This window comes from Pelodiscus sinensis, chromosome 17 (genome assembly GCF_052426305.1).
Source record: "Pelodiscus sinensis isolate ZL-2025 chromosome 17, ASM5242630v1, whole genome shotgun sequence".
Lineage (NCBI taxonomy): Eukaryota > Metazoa > Chordata > Testudines > Trionychidae > Pelodiscus > Pelodiscus sinensis.
In genome coordinates this window covers 8710594-8732299 of record NC_143068.1, presented here as the reverse complement: position 1 = coordinate 8732299, position 21706 = coordinate 8710594, and the positions used below count along the sequence as shown (strand labels likewise).

Below are 21706 nucleotides of genomic sequence, written 5' to 3'. Positions count from 1 at the left end.
TTTTAAACCAAACTCATAAGCTGTACCTCTGCATCCAGCGTGGCTGATGCTACGATCACTCGAAGATCCCCTCTTTTCTTCTGAACCTAAGACAAACAATAAAGTATTAATGGATAAAATCCACTCACCTGGGTATGATTAACCAAAAGTGAAATGTCCTACTATGGTGTCCAACCAGTTCTGAGGCAGTAGCCACTACAGTGGCAGTGGCTACTCCTTTAGAAAACTAGCCATACTCCACTGGCCAAAAAGCCACATGTGGCTAGTGGCTAGCATATTGGACACCTATAACACCCTGACCGCCATTCACCTTAGTTACAAATACTTAACAAGCCCCAGACAACTGAATGAGTTTAAAGCTCATCCAACCAGGAATGAGCAAGCCTCTTCTTTATCAAACACTGGGGTAGGCTAAATACTCCCTGTTCCAGAATGATCTTGATAAGCTTATTCGTCATGCCAGAGAAATCAGGCAAAAATATCTCTGAGGAAGCCAATCATTTCATACAAGATCACTCTGAGGAAAGCACTATCAGAAGCCATAGAAATAGACTGTACTCTGCATCCATGTAGGACAAAAGAAAAGAGGAGTTATGTATTATGGAGGCAACAGGGTGTAACCTGAGTTCCAGCTGGGGAAGGCGGAAAGCCACGTATAACAAAAGGGTTATAAACCTTCGCTCATGAAGCTTTTCCCAACAGGGTTACCAAGCAGTGTATTAGTATTAAAGGATTAATGGCGAAAATCAAAACAAAAAACTAAAAAGTGAAGCTAGTGAGGAATAACCTTTTTTAACAAACCGATGGCAATGTCTGTATATAGGGTTCTTTCATGGGCTTCATCCAGCATGAGGACACTGTCAATCAAAGCAGAAAGACAAGGTTTCAACAATCATATCTGACTAGGGTTGCCAGGTGTCCGGTATTCACCCGGACAGTCCAGTATTTTCGCCTCCTGTCGGGTAAAACAAATTCAGAAAATACCGGACACCTAAGATGTTCTGATTTTTTCCCCCAGCCAGGAGGTGAAAATGCCAGGCACCTGGCAACCCTACAAACACTCAGCGCCCAGCCTGCCCCCCTGCCCCGCCCCCCTCCCCCCAACACTCCCAGGCTCCCGACCCCATGGTTACCTGGTTCCGCAAGGCTACTGGCACAAAATGGCTGCCGGGAAAAAGACCAAGGGGAAGCAGTGACTTCCCTGGGTCTTAGTGCTTAACCGCTCCCCTGTTCCTATCTCTGCATTCACTCTTAAATGGGACATGCTGTTTTATTTAAAAAAAATTTTTTTTTTTGGCTCAACAACTTTGGTCTCCCCCACCCCCCTTTTTTTTCCTTCAATAGAATTTTTTCCTGGTATGTTGTTGGGTTTTTTGGGGGTTTTTATTTGGTTGGGTTTTTTTGGAGGGTGGGCGGGTGTTTGGTATTTTTGTTTCAACCATCTGACAACCCTATATCTGACTGACTGTGGAATCAAGACACCCTGCTCCAAATCTCCTCATTTTCAGGGAAGTGCCTGGAATTTAGGCACATCTCTCATTAAAGTAAATGTATGTTTGTAATTAAAATCCTCTCAAAAACAGAGGGAAGTGCAAAAATTTACCAATGATTATGCTCTAATTTACTAACCATATCACCAGGTATTACAAGTAGAGATAGAAAAGCATCTTTTGCCCAATTTTAAATCATCTCAACATCATGGGTTTGAATATTCAGATATTATTGTTCACACACTAATAAAATGAGATTGTGGAAAGAGCAGAGAGAGAAAAAACAATCCTGGGTGTGCAAGTCAGAGAAAAGAATAAAGACTGAAGAAGTGGAATGAAGCAGGGAGGGGAAAGGAACAGGAGGGGAGAAATCGTGCACATGCTGTGTATTAAGCATCATCAATACCAGCTAGGTTTTGGAAGAGGTGCAAGAGGGAATTTCTTTTATATTTGATACACAAAACAGTCTTTCTTAGAGTTAAGAATTTTGTTTGGTTTTGAGTGATAATCCTGAAGGGAAACATAGATTTAAATCAGACTAAATGGTTTGCAACCTAATTTAGCAAACCCAAACGAGAGAGAGAAGTTAACAGAACTGCAAACTCTGAGATTCATTTATCCCTACTAACAAAGCTACTGCAGTCAAAGATGCTTCTCAACAACATTTTTTTTTTATAAGGAACATGGTCTGCAGCTTTTCTTCTTTTGATTTTGGTTTTTGTTTACACCAGCTTCTCAGCCATTTGGTTTAAGCAGTGAAAGTGCAGTTCTGCTCGAAAAGTCGCTATATTAAAAACTGCACCACTTCATTCAACCAGCCCAAACAAGGTTTTATTCTTGTTGACACTGCAGAGCTAGCACAGCTCTAAAAGCTATTCTGGTCTGTGGATAATAAAGCATTAACTAAATTTTGGTTGCAAATTACTGTTACTGATGTACAGGCTGCAACGAACCCAGCTTTTACTTTCAGATATCTGCAGGGATGGCAGCAAGGAAAAAAAAAATTGAGCTGAAAGAAACTGAAAAAAACCCTATGCTGAAATCTACCACTTTCTATCCATGCACAGGGATTTCAAGCAGTCTCTCATTTTAAGGTAGATGTTTCCCATTTCTACTATAAACCTCATTTTCCATTCTGCTTAAATATCTCTGGACTGAAACAAAATGCTCAGGCTATTATTCTGCATGTAATTTATTTTCTATAATTCCCTAATAATGCTGATATTCAATTTCAAGACAAATTTGGATGTTTATTAACTGCCTTTTAGTCTGCAAAAATTCAGACATTTGCCACAGATCTGACAGTTGTCAGCATGCATTAGTGAGGATCTGCTCCATATAACACATCTTTACCTGTAACGTGTTAATAATGGGTCAGCCATCATCTCTCTCACCAGCATACCATCGGTCAGAAACTAAAATTAAACATCAAGAAAAATTAATCATCTATAACCTTCCTCTAGGAACAAGTTCAGCTGGATAGGATATTTATATTACCTGTTTGTCAGAAAACAACAAGTATTCTGGATTACAAAAGGCATTTTTATTGTATTTATATTGCCTTTGACTCATTTTCTAAGTACCTTTCACTCTCCACAGTGTCAACTGCAGACACATGCTTCTGAATGCTAGTACTGAAAAACAAGAGCTACAAGTAGAGCATGCTAAATCAATCCAAGTACAAGCAGATTACATTTCTTAAATAATTTTGTATTTCATTTTTTCAATAAATGATGTAAGTTCTTGTGCAAAAACAGGTACTGACAGCACCAGAGACAGCAGTGCCTTGTTCTGGCCTGCCATCATGCCTCAACCTGCTTAAAGAAGGCCCCACATAGAACAAAAAGATTTTTTATTCTCTGTGCCCATTCAGTCTTTGACACTTCTAGGGAAACTGCTTAACAAACGTCAGGTACCTCACCACAGGGTACAGATTATGTTTTGTGATATGGACATTTCTCTCTTATTAGCTAATTAAATGACTCTTTTCCCCCCACCCCCTCAAAAGCCTCTGAGCAACCAGCAGTTGATAATGATGTCTAGCTACTCAGGACTTAGAAACAAAACCTTTTTAGTTTACTCATGAGTTGAACATGTCCTTGACCTAGATATGAACTCATAGAATCATAGAACCATGGAGCTAGAAGAGATCTTAGAAGGCCATTAAGACCAGCCCCCTGCCCAAGGCAGGACCAATCCCAAATAAATAACCCCAGCCAGGGCTTTAACACCTCTAGGGATGGAGACTCCACTACTTCCCTAGGTTACCCATTCCAGTGCTTCTCCACCCTCCTAGTGAAATAGTTTTTCCTAATATCTAACCTGGACTTCTCCCACCTCAACTTGAGACTATTGTTCCTTGTTCTGCCATCCATCACTATTGTGAACAGCCTTTCTCCAGCCTCTTTGTAACCTCCCTTCAGGAAGTTGAAGGCTGCTATCAAATCACCCCTCACTCTTTGCTTCTGCAGACTAAATAGACCCAACTCCCTCAGCCTCTCCTCGTAGATCATATGCTCCAACCCCCTAATCATTTTAGCTGCCCTCCGCTGGACCCTCTCCAATGTATCCACATCCTTTTTATAGTGGGAGCCCCAGAACTGGACACAGTATTCCAGATGTGGCCTCACCAGAGCCGAGTAAAGAGAAATAATCACATCTTGGGATCGACTGGCAATGCTCCTCTTAATGCAACCTAATATGCCATTAGCCTTCTTGGCTACAAGGGCACACTGTTGACTTATGTCCAGCCTCTCATCCACTGTAATCCCCAGGTCCTTTTCTACAGAACTGCTACTTAGCCAGTTGGTCCCCAGCCTGTAACAATGCTTGGGACTGTTCCATCCCAAGTGCACCGCTCTACACTTGTCCTTCTTGAACCTCATCAGATTTCTTGTGACCCAATCCTCCAATTTGTCTAAGTCACTCTGGACTCTATCCCTACCCTCGAGCATATCTACCTCTACCCCTAGCTTAATGTCATCCGCAAACTTGCTGAGGATGCAATCCATCCACTCATCCAGGTCATTAATAAAGATTTTGAACAAAACCAGTCCCAGAATGGAAACTTGGGGCACTCCACTAGAAACCTACCGCCATCCTGACAACAAGCCGTTGATCACTACCCGCTGGGCCTGGCCTTCTAGCCAGCTTTCTATCCATCTTACAGTCCATTTATCCAATCCATATTCCCTTAACTTGCTGGCAAGAATATTGTGGGAGACCGTATCAAAAGCCTTGCTAAAGTCAAGGTATATCACATCAATTGACTTTCCCATATCCACAGAGCCAGTTACCTCATCATAGAAGCTAATCAGATTGGTCAGGCACGACTTGCCCTTGGTGAATCCATGCTGACTATTCCTGATCACCTGCCCCTCTTCCAAGTGCTTTAAAATGGATTCCTTGAGGATTCCCTCCATGATTTTTCCAGGGACTAAGATAAGACTGACCAGCCTATAGTTCCTGAGATAGTCCTTCTTCCCTTTCTTAAAGATGGGCACACATTTGTTTTTTTCCAATCACACAGGATCTCTCCTGATCTCCATGACTTTTCAAAGATAATGGCCAAAGGCTCCTCAATGACATCTGCCAACTCTCTCAGTACCCTCAGATGTATTATGTCCGGACCCATGATTTAGCTTTTCTAAATAGTTCTTAACCTGTTTCCCCACCAAGGGCTGTTCACCTTCATCCCATATCGCGTCCCTTAACGCATTAGTATGGGAGCTGACCTTGTCCGTGAAGACAGAGGCAAAGAAAGCATTAAGTACTTCAGCTTTCCCCACATCATCTTTCACTAGGTTACTACCCTCATTCAGTAGGGGCCTTTCACCCCCTCTGATCACCTTTTTCTTGCTAACATGCAAGTAGAAACCTTTCTTATTATACTTCACATCCCTTGTGAGTTGCAATTCCAATTGCACTTTTGCCTTCCTGATAACTTCCCTGCATTCTTGAGCTATACATTTATACCTCTCCCAAGTCATCTGTCCAAGTTTCCACTTTTTGTAAGCTCCCTTTTTATGCTTTAAGTTCACGAAGGATTTTCCGGTAAGCCAATCTGGTCTCCTATCATATTTGCTTTTCTTGCTACGCATTAGAATAGTTTCTTTCTGTGCCTTCAATAAGGCTTCTTTAAAATACTGCCAGCTCTCCTGGGCTCCTTTCCCCTTCATGTTAGCATCCCAGGAGATTCTGCCCATCAGGTCTCTGAGGGAGTTGAAGTCTGCTTCTCTTAAGTCCAAGGTGTGTATTTTACTACTCTCTCTTCTTCCTTTGGTCAGGATTCTGAAATCTACCATCTCGTGATCACTGCTTCTCAGGTTGTCACCCACCTCTACTTCCCCTATTAGCTCCTCCCTGTCTGTGAGCAGCAGGTCAAGCTGCGCACGGCCCCTGGTCGGATTCTGCAGCACTTTTATCAAGAAGTTATCCCCAACATTCTCCAAAAACTTCCTAGATTGTCTGTTAACTACCATATTGGTTTCCCAATAGATGTCAGGGTGATTCAAGTCCCCCATGAGAACCAGGGCCTGCGATCTGGAAACTTCTCTCAGTTGTCCGAAGAAAGCCTTGTCTACCTCATCCACGTGATTCAGTGGCCTTTGGCAGACACCAACCACAACATTACTGCTGTTGCTTACACCTCTAATCTTGACCCACAGACGCTCAACAGGCTTTTCTCCCACTATATACTGGAGTTCTGAGCAATCATAGTGCTCTCTTACATACAATTCAACTCCTCCTCCTTTTCTCCCCTGTCTGTTCTTCCTGAACAGTTTATACCCTTCCATGTCAGTGCTCCAATCCAAAGGTTTGATCAGTTTTGTAAGCCTCTCAGTCACATCCTGAATTCGAGCTCCCGGTAAGCAGCACACCTCTCAAGATGACTTTGAGATTAAAGGTTCCATATTTTTCCCATTACCAATCCCATAAGCAACCAACCACTAAAAAAATATTTAAGAACTGCTTTTTATACACACATCTTCTCACTATGTTTTATGCTTTTTTCTATTACTTTGAATTAGTCAACGTTTTGACAATACATTTATGAAAAGTAAAATATTAGATAAATCCTGTTCACTGCTATTATTCCATAGAAAATAAAGCAAACACTCTTCTCACATAGCACAAATAGTTTCTGTGTTCCCCACTGTGATAACTAGAAAGCTACAGCCCACATGAAGTCACTTTCAGGTAGTTTGTTCATTCTCTCAATTAAGATGGCTAGGATAGCCAGGCTTCAATTCATTGCAGCCCTTCCTTTCTACTTCACTGGTGTCTCAGATTACACTAGCACTGGAGCAATATCTGGTCATAACCACCTTGAAAACCTCATTTGGATTTAGAGTGATAGCAGTTGGTATTGGCATAATAGAACATAATGTTCCATTCTTTGTACAGATAGTCCCCGACTTACAAACGAGTTACATACCAAACAGCTGGTCGTAACTCAATCTGTTTGTAAGTCAGACTCCATTCATTTAAATGTGACCGCGCTGTTCATAAGCATGGATCGCGTGTTCGTAACTCAGAAACCGGCTGTAATGTGCTTAATGGGAGGTTGGTCGTAAGTACGAACGGTCATAAGTCAAGCGTTCGTAACTCGGGGACCACCTGGACTGAGATTTAAATATATGCAAACACACAGAGTAGAATCAAAAACATTAAATAAGCTGACAAAGTCCTTAACAATAAGCAAAAAATACAAAATAAAAACCGAAACATTTGCATTATCACAAATTTGCGTTTTTTTATTCCTTCCTGTATGCTGAACTGCTATCCCAGAAAACAGGATTATAATAAAGTGCCACGCCATATTCTGTATTAAAATTTAAAAATACTGAAGACAGTATGACTAATGTGATTCAGGAAGGGACCTAGGAGCCTGTTCCTCATTCTTCCATTGAGCCATTGGTATTACTCTGTGTAATTCACCATTCTGTGCCTCAGTTTCACCATAAGCAGAATGGGTATAGTACCATCTGTCCCACTCATTGGGTTTTATTAAGCTAAATTAATGTTCACAAATGTGCTTTGAGTGTTTGGCTAACCATTGCAGGGTACTAGCCTTCTGCTTAAGTTTTACCTTAATTCTTGTAGCCTGTGGATCTGTGCAGTCATCAAATCGAATAGTATATCCAACTTCGTGACCCAGTACTGCACCCCTTTCTTCAGCCACTCGGCCTGCAACCTAAGAGAAGAGAGGTCTTTCAATGCAACAGAGGCAGTACAAAGCAGATGACTTATAACAGAGTTCCTTTTGATATCTTTGTTTGGGAGAGGGGGGCAGGAAATGTGGAATGTGAAAATACTGTTTGCACTGATTCCACTGGACTCAAGTTCTACTCTGTATAGCAATATGTCATGAATAAACATTCCATAGTTACGTTAAGAAACATTAGGATTAATTTTTTTAAAAAGACATTTTAATTTTTCCAAAGGAAATTATTAGAACACCAGATAAAAAACAGAATATACAGTCAATTTACTTGTAAATAACAGTGAAACCAACGACAATCAGATCACTTTCATTCTGCATTTGCTTGAGAAAGCTATGCAGATACCTTCTGTGATGGGAAACAGAAAACATAGGAGAGAGCAGGGATGTTAAATATCAGTTAATTTAATAGTCAAGTAACCTCATGAATTTTTATTGGTTAGTCGACTATTCTATAGTCCCCAGGGTCGGGGCCAGCAGCCACTGTATCAGAGACATCAGTGTAGGGTGCCAGGCAAGAGCTGGCCCAAGAGGGGAGTCAGTTTAAAAACCAGCTCCCCTTCTGGACCAGCTGCCTGTCGCCCAGTGCTGCTGTGTCTGATAAAAAGGCAGTAACATGGGATGGCAAGCAGCCCCAGTCTAAAGGGGAGGGGGGGGTCTAAGCTCCTGGACCTGGCGAGAGACAAAGTGAGCCAGGCAACCTGCCCACCTGGCTCCTAATACACTGTAAATGCAGAGCCACAGCAGTTGTAGGTTCTGGACCTGGAGGGAGCCAGAACTGAGCCGGACTGCTGGCCAGCTTGCAAAAAATTTACTGGTCAGGGTAAGGGGAGGGAAATGGATGTAGTCTATAGCGTTAACCTATAAGTTTTTGCTTATCGGTTAATCGACTACACTATTACATCCCTAGGAGATTGCCCCTCAAAGCAGACAGAAAACTGAGGGACGGACAGAATAAGAAACACATATAGCCATTTGCCAAAGCTTGGAGGCACATGCTCCCTGAACTATTTTGCAGCAAATAGGGCACAGAAGAGATTCTTTTAGATTATCTTAGTTTGAGTAATTTCGCACTTCTAATGAGCAGAACAGGAAAGGGGGACTTTTGAATCAACGGTTTGATTACCAGGCCTATCACTGCTAACCAAAACAATCTTCCTCCAGTAATCCTGAGATTGCAGCTTTCATTATCTAATTCAAAATAAAGGCATTGAAGACTGAAGGGAAACAACCTCTACTACCAAAAACACACACCTGAATATTTGAAACTGAATTTTTAAAAATTATTTCAACAGATTGTGCATGAATACAAGTCAGGTGGCCATGAAACGAACAAATTATCACTTCAAAATTATATGCACATAGACAGCATCTTTACTGTCTTTTTCTGCAAGGACAAATCTTATGTTTACAAACATACTGAGTCAATTTACAGCAACCTTGTCTGGTGCTAACAATTATAACTTCTGAAATCTCAGCTTTTGCTGAATTTCCTACCAGGATAAACGGAAAGATACCTGTAATTTATTGTCTGTGGCAACATTCATGGCTGCTCAACCAGTTTTGTTCTCCACATGATCAACACTAGTAAATATGGACATAAGGTCTGTCAATATTGTTTCACGTTTTCAGCCAATGATTTACACTTATAATTATTATTATTAATAAACAGTCTTCACATATTTAACATGCATTTCCAATTTAAACCATATTTATAATGTCAGTTTCAGAAAATGTCATCATAGTCACCAGCAATTGAGAGAGAAAGACCAAACATGTGCACACAAGTGTGTGTTTATATATGCAGGGAAGGTGGGGAGGCTCTGATGTAAAATTACTATTTTAATCAATGGTTGACCTAAGTTGGACCAAAAACCAAGGGAAGGGCTGGAGTTCTCAGTTCTGATACCTAATCTTATACTTAAGACATTAGTGTGAAGTTCAAACTTAAAATGTCCCATCTATCTTATAATGTGCAGATATTTAGGAACAAACATGAGTTTGTTTAAAACCTGCATTTTTAACATTTAAGACTCAGTCCTAAGTCCCAGTGTACTAAGAAAAAAATGTTGCCATAGTCTTTATCAAGTTGTTTGGAGAAACCATGACTGTTGTGTTTAATAAAGATGATGGAAGACAGCTCTCATGGCACAAGAAAACTAGCCTACTATAACAAGCAAAAATAAAGTTAATAGAAATACTACAATCATAAGTAGACTTAAGATCCAAGTTAAGTCTTTGTGCAGTCTTCAAACTTTCCTTTCATCAAGAGAAAAAAAAAATTGACAGAATGCCAGAGATGAATATACACCAAAATAGATGAGAATATTACTCCCATCTTCTGATTTCTCTTTCAGGCACAGAAACGTTAACAAAAACTCATAGCAGATACATTTAGGGGAGACAATTTGTAGCTACTAAAACCCTCAAAGGCTGAAATATTTTAAGTTATTTCGATGTTTATGAAAGACATTATAGTAATCATTCCAGAAAATGAGGCATACATCTGTAAACAGTTTAGATGCATGCCTAATTTGTGCCATATAATTGCTGAAAATGCACTCTTAAATCTATAAATCATGTGTCCGACTTGTCTAAAAAGGGTTACTATCACTAAAATATCAGCTCCCATCCAGAACACACCACACGATCCATCGTCTATAGCCAAGCCCTTCGATACAACCGCATCTGCTCTAATCCCACTGACAGAGACCAGAAGCTTCAGGATCTCTACCAAGCATTTATAAACCTCAACTACCCACCCAGAGAAATAAAAAAGCAAATTGAAAGAGCCAGAAGAATACCTAGAAACCATCTACTTCAAGACAGACCCAAGAAAACCAACAATAGAACACCACTTATCACCTACAACCCCCAACTTAAACCTGTCCAACACATTATCAATAAACTACAGCCTATACTGGAACAGAATACCATACTCAAAGAGGCTCTGGGAGACAGACCCATAGTCTCCTATGGACAACCACCTAACCTCAAGATGATTCTTACCAACCACCACAGGACATACCACACTAATACCAACCCTGGTACCTTCCCTTGCAACAAACCCCGTTGCCAGCTTTGTCCACATATTCATTCTGCTGATACCATTATTGGACCTAACCAAGTGAGTTATAAGATCAAGAACACATATTCCTGCGCATCCAGAAATATAATCTATGCTATCATGTGCCGAAAGTGTCCGTCTGCTATGTACATTGGACAAACATCTCAGACACTTCGCCAAAGTGTCCACAAAACAGATATCAGACAAGATCACAAAGAAAAAACAGTTTCTTGCCATTTTAACCAGAAAGGACACTCTCTCAATGTCTTAACCACCTGCATTCTGCTACAAAGACCTTTTACATCTGCACTTGAAAGGGAATCCTCTGAACTGTCATTCATGTTAAAATTCGACACTTTCCAAAAAGGACTCAACAAACACTTGAACTATCTCACCCATTACCAAGATAGTTTCCCCAATTATCACCTCTAATACCATTAACTCACAAACATCCCACTCTCCCTACCTCTAATATCATCAATTCACAGACACTTAACTTCCTTCTCCCCCCCCCCCCCCCGCATCCCCCTCCTGTTCTGCAATGTGATTTGTCCTTTTCATATTTGTTCATTTTTTTAATTGTATCCTTTGGTATATATGGTTGTGACTACTTTCTTCCACTATTTGATCTGAGGAAGTGGGTCTGGCCCACGAAAGCTCATCATCTAATAAACCATCTTGTTAGTCTTTAAAGTGCTACATTGTCCTGCATTTTGCTTCAGCTACCCCAGACTAACACGGCTACATTTCTATCACTAAAAAAATCATACATTGTAAGTCAAATTCTTTGCCTACTTTGTTAATACTATACCTAAAAAAATACTTTTAAAAATACAATGTTTATATTTATATGCTTTTTGCACTTCTCTCAGCTTCAACAATAAAAAACCATTTCTGCCCAATTTACTTTTTGTTTACACTCAGTTTCACCTTCAGGTCCTTAGTGCTGCAATATTTGTATTTCAAAGCGAATGTTTAATTAAAAACAGCTTGCATTAAAACTTTACATAAACTGTGAATACATTTGTATTGGTCTTATATTTTATTAAAACTCTTTATATAAAAATCTTTAAATTAGAACTGAAGCATGTGTGCACTACACAACGTACACACACCTAGAAAAAAAACAATCTCTATCCAAGAAAACTCGTTGTGTAAGCTCCCTGTCTAAAAGTTAACAGTGTGCATGCAGACTGCTGTGTTCCCACAGGTCCATCCACCCACAGCAGCAGGATTGGAGCACAACAATATAAGTGACATAAAATCATAAAATGGAAGGAGAGATCAAAGCAAATATATGTAGTAAATTTAGTACTGTAATTAGATAAATCACCAGTTATTCCCATCTGTCCCTCAATCTAAGCAGCACTAACTGATTTCTTATAAAATTACAATGTTGCTTTAAAAAAATATTAGAGTATAGAATCTTCTATGCATTGGACAGATAGAAAACAGGCAGAAATAATTCAAGATAACCCTCTACTGTTTTGTCATTGTATGACACTATTGGGAGAACCACTAGTGAGGAGAAAAGGTCTTTCTGAGACTGTGCACCAACTAGGTTCGATGACAGTTTTATGATAATGACACCCAGGAATTCACGGCTACCCCTTCAATACCAGGAACTCATGGGTTATTAAATGACTTGCAGATGGTCATGACTATGGGACACTGACAACCGAAGCCAGTTTTGAACCAACAGCCTGAGGATGAAAGCTCACATCTTGATTAATCAGATCCTATTTTATATTAATGATTTTCTGAACTCAGAAATCTACAGCCCAACACTTAATGTTAATGAAAACTAAGCAATGTGCACTTTAATTGCATTAACTTGCCCAAAACTACATTGTTTTTAACAGTCATTTGAATTACTCTTTAAATCATTTTGACAGGCTTTAAAAATAATTTCCACATGTATACATTTTTCTCTTCCCTACACATAAAAATGCATCTCTCAATGGCCCATTTTTTCTATTATTTTTTCTTCCATTAATTCCTTCATGAACCCCTTACTTCAGATGAGAGCTCTTCAGCTCCCATCCTCCCTTAAACACAGCATTCAAGCAAATAACCAGCGCTGACAATGCAATGCTAAATCAAAGAGAAGTCCCAAAGTTTCTAAATTATTTCCCCTTTATAGCTCTACAGCTTCCTTTTTCCCATCTGGTAAAAATCAATCCTCAGAGAGGAGTGCAGATGAACAATCTGCTTTAAAAAAAATCAATTTAAATTAGTCAAAGTAATAAATAACACCAGCCATGCCTCCCGGCCTCCACCAATGACCGGGAGAAATTTCAAGGGCATGCCCACACTGAGAACCCACTATGGCAATATGCTAGACTATATTCAAGCAAGCTCAGTCTTTGAGCCCAAAAAGAAAGAGGGAAAAAAAGAGGTATGAAAGAAAACAAAGATTATGTAAAGTAATATAAATCTTTACAATATACAGGTATGCTATGTCTACACTACAAGGCTTTTGCGTAAAAACCGGCAGAGCGTCCACACCTCAAGCACGTTTTTGCGCAAGAAAATCAACAAAACAGAGGGCTTTTGCTGGTAGAGTTATTCCTCTCCCCATGAGGAATAACTGCTTTTTGCACTATAACTCTTGCACAAAAAGGCAGGTGTGGACGCTTCAAAGGGGTTTTTGTGCAAGAAACCCCTATCGGAAAAAGCACAGGTGCTCTGATGTCCATGCAGTGTGGACTCTCTCTTGCACAAAAGCACATTGCTTTTGCAATGCAGTTTGAGGTCTGGATGTGCTTTTGCACAAGAAGTTTTTGCACAAGAACTCTTCTGCAAAGGGCTTCTTGCGCAAAACACTGCAGTGTAGACTAACCTGTACAGAATTACACAGTCAGTTAGGCATATTATATGGGGATTGAGAGAGAAGAGACAGAGGTTGGTGTAGTTGGGATTGGTCCTGCTTTGGGCAGGGGACTGGACTCAACCTCCTGTGGTCTCTTCCAGCCCTATGATTCTAGGTGAGCATTTCTCTGAAGTACTCAACTTAGGTCGCTGATGGAGGCAGAAAGTTGGACTAGATAGATAAATTATCTGATCCACTTTGAAAAAGCAACAGGAATCCTTGGAGCATTTATTTTCTAAAATAGCACATTACCATAGGTACAGGTTGACAGTCAGCACATACAATGTAATGTAAAGAAATCAGGACAAGGTAGCAAAGAGGTCTGTGCCTAAAATGGTCAGAAACTGCAAAACACAGATGAAGAAAACAGTTCTGGCAGGCTAGAATGCTGCAGTGGACAATAGGGATGTTAAAATGTATTTATTTTTGTAAACATGTAATGATTGAAATTTTCAGCTCTTACACATTTACAAGCGGGGGGAGGCGGGAGACAGTACCTGCAGGGAGCTGTCTTTTAAGTTGGCTCCCTACGAACACAGGGTCCAGCCTGCCCTCATCCCTGCTGCTGTCTCTCTGAGCAGCAGCGTGGAGTGGCAGGGAGAAGGAGAAGGTGGCTCTGTGGGAGCCGGCATGCACAGGGAGCCGGCTCAAAAGCTGGCTCCCTGTGCATAACAGCTCCTGCTTGCCTCCAATCCGCGCTGCTGCCTCTGTGGGACACAGCAGCTTGGGGGGGGCTGGTGGCTCCATGGGATCCAAACCCTACACATACTGGCTTCCACCTCTCTCCCTCATGCAGCTGCTGCTCAAGGAGAGGAGAAGCACCTCCTTATGCATACAAGCTGCTGCCTGCCCCCCCATGCTACGGTCTCTGATACAGAGGCAACTGCACGGAGGGGAAGAGAGGCTTCATGTAGCCAGGTACATTGGTACACGTTCACTTCCCTAATGGACAGAAACTGAACATGTGGCAGCAGCTAAAAGAAGAACAAAGGAAGAAAAGAGCACAACGTATTTGAAATAACCATGGAAGCATTATTAAGGGCAAGAAGAGTCCATACTGAGTAATTGGGTTCTTGATACAGCAGGGCTACTCAACACATGGCCCACGGGCCACATGAGGCCCACAGCCCTTTTCATTTGCAGCCCACGGTGTGGTTTATGTTTACGCAGGGCTCAACACCCGGCCTGCAGGGGGGGATCCTTTGAACATGGCCTCCACTAGGAACACATTCCATAACGGCGAGGCATCTCCCAGGTGGGGTGAGCATTGAAAGATGCAAGCCAATAGCTGGCTGGAACCAGGGCCGGCCTGAGCCCTTTTGGCACCCTGGGCCTGGGCGTGCGGCGCCACCCCCGGGCGCAGGGCGCATGCACAGGCCCACCCGTAGGGCACACGCCGGACACAGCCACTGGCACAAAGCCCGGGACCCGCCCCTGGGAAGCTTGGCCCATGTGCGGGCCAGTCACACCCGCTGGCTTGCAGCCCGGGGCCCACCCCCAGGGCGCACGGCGAATGCGCTGCCCAGTCCGGCCTGGCCAGTGCTGCTGGCGCATGCACCAGCCATGCAGGGCCCAGCAGCCGTAGGAGCAAGGGCACTGCTATCTGGCACCACGGGGCTGGCGCTGCGGGAGCCGGGCACGCGGCTCCTGATGGCAGCTGTAAGGGATGCCACGCGCTGCTTACAGCTGCCATCAGGCGCCCCCCATGGGTTGGCACCCTGGGCAGCTGCCTGGCTCGCCCATGCCTCCGTCCGGCCCTGGCTGGAACAGCTGGGTACAGGGTTTAGGCATTTCTAGCCCCAAGGAAGGAGGTGCCAGGTGCGCTGGGGCATTGTGGGAAGTGCTGGCTGCTTAGCCTTGTGGGTAGAGCCTGGTAGATGCTGATTGGCTCACACTGGCCACGTTTGGGTCTGGCGCTGCGGGTTAAGACTTAATCTTTGTATTCATGCATATAGGTGTGAAAGAAGCTATTTGCATATAAATGTGCATATACATGCAACACACTTAAGTTGAGGCCTTCAGCATGTGCTGAGAGTATCATTATGGCCCCCAGGGCTTCCAAAGTTGAGTAGCCCTGTCCTACAGGAAGGCTATTGAATGAAATGATACAGAAAAGAGCAACAAAAACAAAATGTTGTATGTCTTAGATGTTGTGAAAATTAGGTTTATAACCATTAGCAGAGAGGACCTCAAGAAGGTAACATGACTGAGGAACGTACAATTCTATGTAGTAGAGATAGGAGATGGTAACCAGTTCATACAAGAATGAAAGAATCCAAAACAGACAAGGCACTAAAGATCAAAAAGGCTAACAACATTAGGAACCATTAGGAAAGGGACAGATAAGAGAAAATACCACAATAGACTATATACATCCACAGTACATCTACATCTTGAATACTGTTTCCAGTTCTGGTTGCCCCATCTCAAAAAGGATATAATGGAATGGGAAAAAGTAGAGAAGGGCAACAAAAGTTGTCCAATAAAAGATATTATCTCACCCAACTTATCTCTCTACTAGTTTACTGATGCAGAAACTAGAAACTAATTTCAATTATATAACCAGATACAAACTGACTCTATACATCCATTAAAGGAAAATAGCTAATAAATTAACATTAACCAACAGGTGGACTTTTAAAAATTTTCTGTGGTAGAACTAGGTCTGACAATACAATTTTTATTGAATTTAGGACTTTTGAACATTCTGGTTAAGGAGAATCAGAAGAAGAATCATTTAAACATTAAGCTGCGGACAATGGTAATTTTTACAGCAAAAAAGAAAGGAACTCACTGATACAGCAGCAACCCTGCGAGGCTGTGTCACTCCCACTACTCTCCCTTCGGCTGTCCAGCCAGCTTCCGCTAGATACTGCAAACAAACATTGAAGACAGGGAATTAATCAATCATACATGACACCCTGATGTGCTTTTAAGTTGTCCAGGTGGGAAAAAAGAGAGAAGGGGTGAAATGCCCACCCCCACACTACCTCACCCAGGGAGGAGGAGGAAGGCTGTACCGGCAGGGAGCCACTCCTCTTTTTTCTGCAATGATAGGGTCCTGCAGGTCTAGGTCCTATGGACTGGTACTGAAATCAGTGCTGGTTTCCAAGTCAGGTGTTGTGCAATGAGATAAAGAAACCCTTCTCTCCAAGCCTACCAAATATGAGCATCTAGAATGTGCCCCTGGTATCAGGGGAAATCGCCAAAGATTCCAAAATGGCCTTTGCATCAATTTAGGCCAGGGGCCACTGGGCCAAGCAGCTGGAGATGCCCATTCACCCAGATATAGCACTGCATAGGTCTGACCAGGTCTGATAAAGGGCGATCCATTGGCTGAGCCTTCCTCCGGGGACCAAAGCAGTGTGGTACTCATCAATGCCAAGGTGGGGAGGCCTGCATCGAGGATACCAGGGACAGCTTCCACCTACATGGTATCAAAAGGCCAAGTAGAAAGCAGCAGCTTGAGGTGACATACTCTCTTCTACCCACCTGCACCAGCCCTTGCATTGCCAGCGACGGAGGTACCAACAATGCCAGCAAGTACCTGGCTGGCATGAATGCCTCCATGGTATCCAGTACTACAATCACACTGGAGCTTTGCTGTCCCTCAGGTTACAGTCGATGGTCGGCCATTTTTTAGGTCAGGGAACTCTCCCTCTATGCCAGCTGTTTCTTAGCTTTCTTTCTCAACACTGGGAAATGGTACCAAGAGTCCCTCCCAGCAGGAGGACCACTCTGCCTCAATGTTGAATCTGGCTGACGTGGATCCAAAAAGTGTCTCAGTGCCTCTTCAATCAATAGGACTTTCTTCTTCATACAAGGCTTGAACTCCTGGCAGATATGACAAAGATCCTGGACATGAACCTCACCAAACTGCTTTAAGCAACTGACACATGGCTCACCCAAAGGCATAGGCTTACCTCAGGAAGCATAGAGCTTAAAGTCTGGTGACTGAGGCATGCCTTGACACCAGGGGCAGAAGAAATTCACTAACAAGAAAAAAGCTCCAACTAAATTATGCACAAAAGCTATTTACAGTCCAAACAAAAAATAAATAGTGAAGAACGAAATAGGGAAAATGAATGAAAAATGAAGACCACTAAGTACAGCTTACCATAGCAAGAAGAGCTGGTAAACTGGTCCCTTTATGCCTGTGCCATGAACATGCAGCACCAGAGAATACTAGAACTGACCAGATACATACTGCAGAAAGGGGTGGAATTTCCAGACACTGGGCTCAAGCATGCAAACATGTAACGTGGAATGGACATGTGCAAGTAGTCAGAGTACCTGCCTCCAGAGCCTGAGATGGAGGACTCGAGCCCCACTACCCAATGTGGGGTCACCCACCACGAGCTTGGTGATGGGTGGACCTGGCACCCTTGGGACATAGGATGGATAAAGGGGGCCCAAAATGTAGGGAGGTTGGGGGGCTCCTCCAGTGGCACAGCAGATAAGGCACCCACCCCCAGAGCCAGAGGTCAAGGGTCCAAGCCCCACCCATACAACCTGGGGTCACCAAACACATGCATGGTGATGGACAGATCTGGCACCCTTGGGACACAGGACAGAAAAGGGGAGCCCAGAATGCAGGGAGGCTGGGGGGCCACTCCAGCGGCACAGTGGATAAGGTACCCACCTCCAGAGCCAGAGGTGGAGGGCTCCAGAATATGAAAAGGTACAATACAAATACACAATATGTTTTTCCCATCATGCTGCAATTTTCCAGCAAAGCAGCAAAGGAAATAAAGAGGGTCACTGTTTGAACAGAAAATTAGAAAGATCCTGACTGATTTTTTTTCTTTTTAAAAAAATACTATACAAATGGTGGTGAATTTAAAAGAATTCTGAACAAGTAATAATTTAAGAAAAGTTGGCCTCCTAGCTGAGCAAGGAGATTTTTGCAATCGGAGTTGTGGACCCAAGTCTGATTCCTAAGTATGGTCCTTTTTTATGTAGGTCAATGTATGATATATTGCATTGCAACATATGAGGGCTGGGTCCAAGGTATCACCCTTGTAGCATAAGGTCTGCATACCACTCCCAAAAGTGGGCTGTCATCCTACATAAGATCTCAAGGAAGAATACAAATTTGCTAAGTTACATGCACACTCACTTGAGGTATCTGAGTAGTTTTCCCACATCCTGTTTCTCCAACAATCACTAGTGTCTGATAGTTCTCCACCAGATACAAAATGTGATTTCTAAGCTGGAAGGAAGGAACATATTCAAGTTATGAGAATAAATCTGTACAACTGAATTTTCAATATATTTCTGTGAAGAGCAATGCACATATACATACATATACACTCAGTAAAAGGTGTGAATTGTATTCAGAGCTTGATGTCAGAAAGCTAAGCAATTTATTAAAATCTATCAATTCAATGCACAACATATAATATTTGAACATAAATCCACATAAATGTTGTGATAAAAGAGAGAACTGATTCACTTTTGCCAACATCTATTACACACACAATAAATTTCATCACATAAAAGAATGGTGACTTCAATTACATCACTTTCATGTTGTAAAGTGATGTTTGAGAAAGAGGATTTAAAACAAATCTATAAAAGAAACACAGCATGTCTGAGCTTCAGCATATCAAAAAGTTCTTTCAGACCTTAAACACTGGTAACTTTTGTCTCTGTTGTTCAATAGAAAGAGATGCATAGGGATTATAGATGACAGCAACACCAGTACTTTCAGCAGCACTCTGCCTCTCTTCTGAGATACTGACACCGGGACCTTCTGTGCCTACATAACACACGACAATTTTAATTGGAGGATGAAATAAATTTTCCTGGCATATGACAGTCTTACTCAGACAAATAAGTTCTTTAGGAAAATGAACTCTGCCTTCGAACACATACTTTTCAAAATGTGTCTGCCTCTACCTTTACTAGCAATCAGTCTAAATTCTGGCTCTTCCATGAGCTTTGAACAAGTGCATCACTGGAGCTGCTGGGAGATGATAGATTCATAGATTCACAGACTTTAAGGTCAGAAGGGACCATTATGATCATCTAGTCTGACCCCCTGCACAGTGCAGGCCACAGAATCTCACCCACCCCTCTTAGAATAACCCTCTCACCTATATCTCCGATATTGAAGCCTTCAAATACTTTGAAGGTCCCAAGATGCAGAGAATCCTCCAGCTGTGATCTGCGCCCCATGCTACAGAGGAAGGCAAAAAACCTCCAGGGTCTCTGCCAATCTACCCTGGAGGAAAATTCCTTCCCGACCCCAAATATGGCGATCAGCTAAACCCTGAGCATGTGGGCAAGACTCACCAGCCAGACACCCAGAAATTCTCTATAGTAACTCCTATCATCCCTACATTGACATATTTCCCACTGAAAATGAATAGTCAATTAGTTACCAAGATCATATTCTCTCATCAACCCATCCCCTTATCATAGAATCATACAACTGGAAGAGATCTCAGAAGGTCATCAAGTCCAGCCCTCTGCTCTAGGCAGGACCAATCCCATCTAAATCAACCCGGCCAGGGCTTTGTCAAGCCGAGACTTAAACACCTCTAGGGATGGAGACTCCACTACTTCCCTAGGTAACCCATTCCAGTGTTTCACCACCCTCCTAGTGAAATAGTTTTTCCTAATATCCAACCTGGACCTCTCCCACCACAACTTGAGACCATTGCTCCTTGTTCTGCCATCTGTCACTACTGAGAACAGCCTCTCTCCATCCTCTTTGGAACCTCCCTTCAGATCCTCACAGAAAACATGGAGCATACGCACAAAATAGTATAATTATGTCAGGAAGAGTTGTGCGTGTTTCCACTAGATTTGCTCTCTGCTTTGCGTATGTTATAGAAGATCTGCAGCTCTGCCACTGTTAAGGTTGGAGGTCCCTGGCTTGCCAGATAACTGAGTCTATTCTAAGGTATAGGGATTAATGAATTTAGTGTGGGTGCAAGATGCCTGCTTGAAATCACAACCCTATATATCCACAGAGACATTTCAACCCGGACAGCAGGCGCACAAGCTGCGCCTCCCCCTGTGCCCTGCCGACCTGCAGCCCGGGGCCCACCTTCGGCCGCACGAGCGGAGCTCAGACTCCGGAGCCGGGCAGCCCCAGCTCAGATGATGGGGGCGCCGGCACCGCAACCCTGCCAGGTCAAGGGGGCCCGAATGGCAGCCCCGCCCCCACTCCCGAGGGGATTCTCACAGACCCAGGCGCCTCGCACGGACACTCCCTATCCCCCGCCTGGGCTCCTCCGCCACCCGCGCCCGTTCGCCCCTCACCCGGTTTCCAAAACTTCACCGGCCCCACGGGCGCCGCCATCTTGCGGTGAAAGGTCAACAAGGAAGCCGCGCCCCCTCCCGTTGCGCGGCGGGGGAGGGGAGCGGTTGGTGCGTCATGTGATGAGCGATGTGATTGGCCGGCCGTTGCCATGGCGTCTGTCCCGCGGGCATCTCTGCCTCGGGTCCTCGCGGGCCCCGTTGTTCTGCAGGCTGCTCCCGCCTCCCTCAGGGGGCGCCCAGAGACGAGGGCGACGGGCGCCAGGGGAGGAGCCTAGCCAGAGGGCCCTTCCCCTCAGGGGTGCTGGTAAGGCAGCAGCCCACAGCCCGGCGAGCAGGGGAGGCTGCAGCCCTCTCCCCAGGGGTGAATGCCGGGACCCCGCACGAAGCCAGAAGCCAGTTCTTCAAGCAAGAAGGGCTGGAAGCTGCAGTTGGGCCAAGTCCGGGCCATGCTGCTTGAGACCGTGTGACCTCAGACCTGGTTTTGGAGCCCAATGGGCTGGACCCACAAGGGGCGCAATCCTGTGAATTCGTTGTCTCATTTACCGGCATGGCTAGATGGGGGCTAGTCTCTCAGCAAAGCTTCAGGGGCTGTTTGTTTGTTTCACCTTAAGGATGGACACATTTAATGGACATGAGCTTTTGTGGGCTGGAACCCTCTTGAAAATCAAAGACTCATAGAGCTGGAAGAGACCTCAGAATGTCATCAAGGCCAGCCCCCTGCCCAAGGCAGGGCCAATCCCAACTAAATCAACCAGCCAGGGCTTTGTCAGGCCAAGACTTAA

The 21706-nt window shown here is 43.5% G+C and overlaps 1 protein-coding gene across 3 annotated transcripts in view; it reads right to left on the bottom strand.

Annotated features, from left to right (window-relative positions):
- Positions 1-21063, bottom strand: part of DHX35 (DEAH-box helicase 35) — a 70019-nt gene extending 48956 nt beyond the window's left edge. For all 3 annotated transcript variants that reach the window (XM_075901330.2, XM_075901329.2, XM_006126194.4), the window contains exons 1-8: positions 20925-21063; positions 19280-19413; positions 18772-18864; positions 16447-16524; positions 7582-7686; positions 2844-2905; positions 788-857; positions 27-86 (exon numbers count right to left, since the gene is read on the bottom strand). In XM_075901330.2, coding sequence (XP_075757445.1) covers positions 27-86; positions 788-857; positions 2844-2905; positions 7582-7686; positions 16447-16524; positions 18772-18864; positions 19280-19413; positions 20925-20964 — 642 coding nt within the window. In that variant the 5' untranslated portion in view covers positions 20965-21063. The remainder of the gene's footprint in view (positions 1-26; positions 87-787; positions 858-2843; positions 2906-7581; positions 7687-16446; positions 16525-18771; positions 18865-19279; positions 19414-20924) is intronic.
- Between the last annotated feature and the right edge of the window lie 643 nt (positions 21064-21706).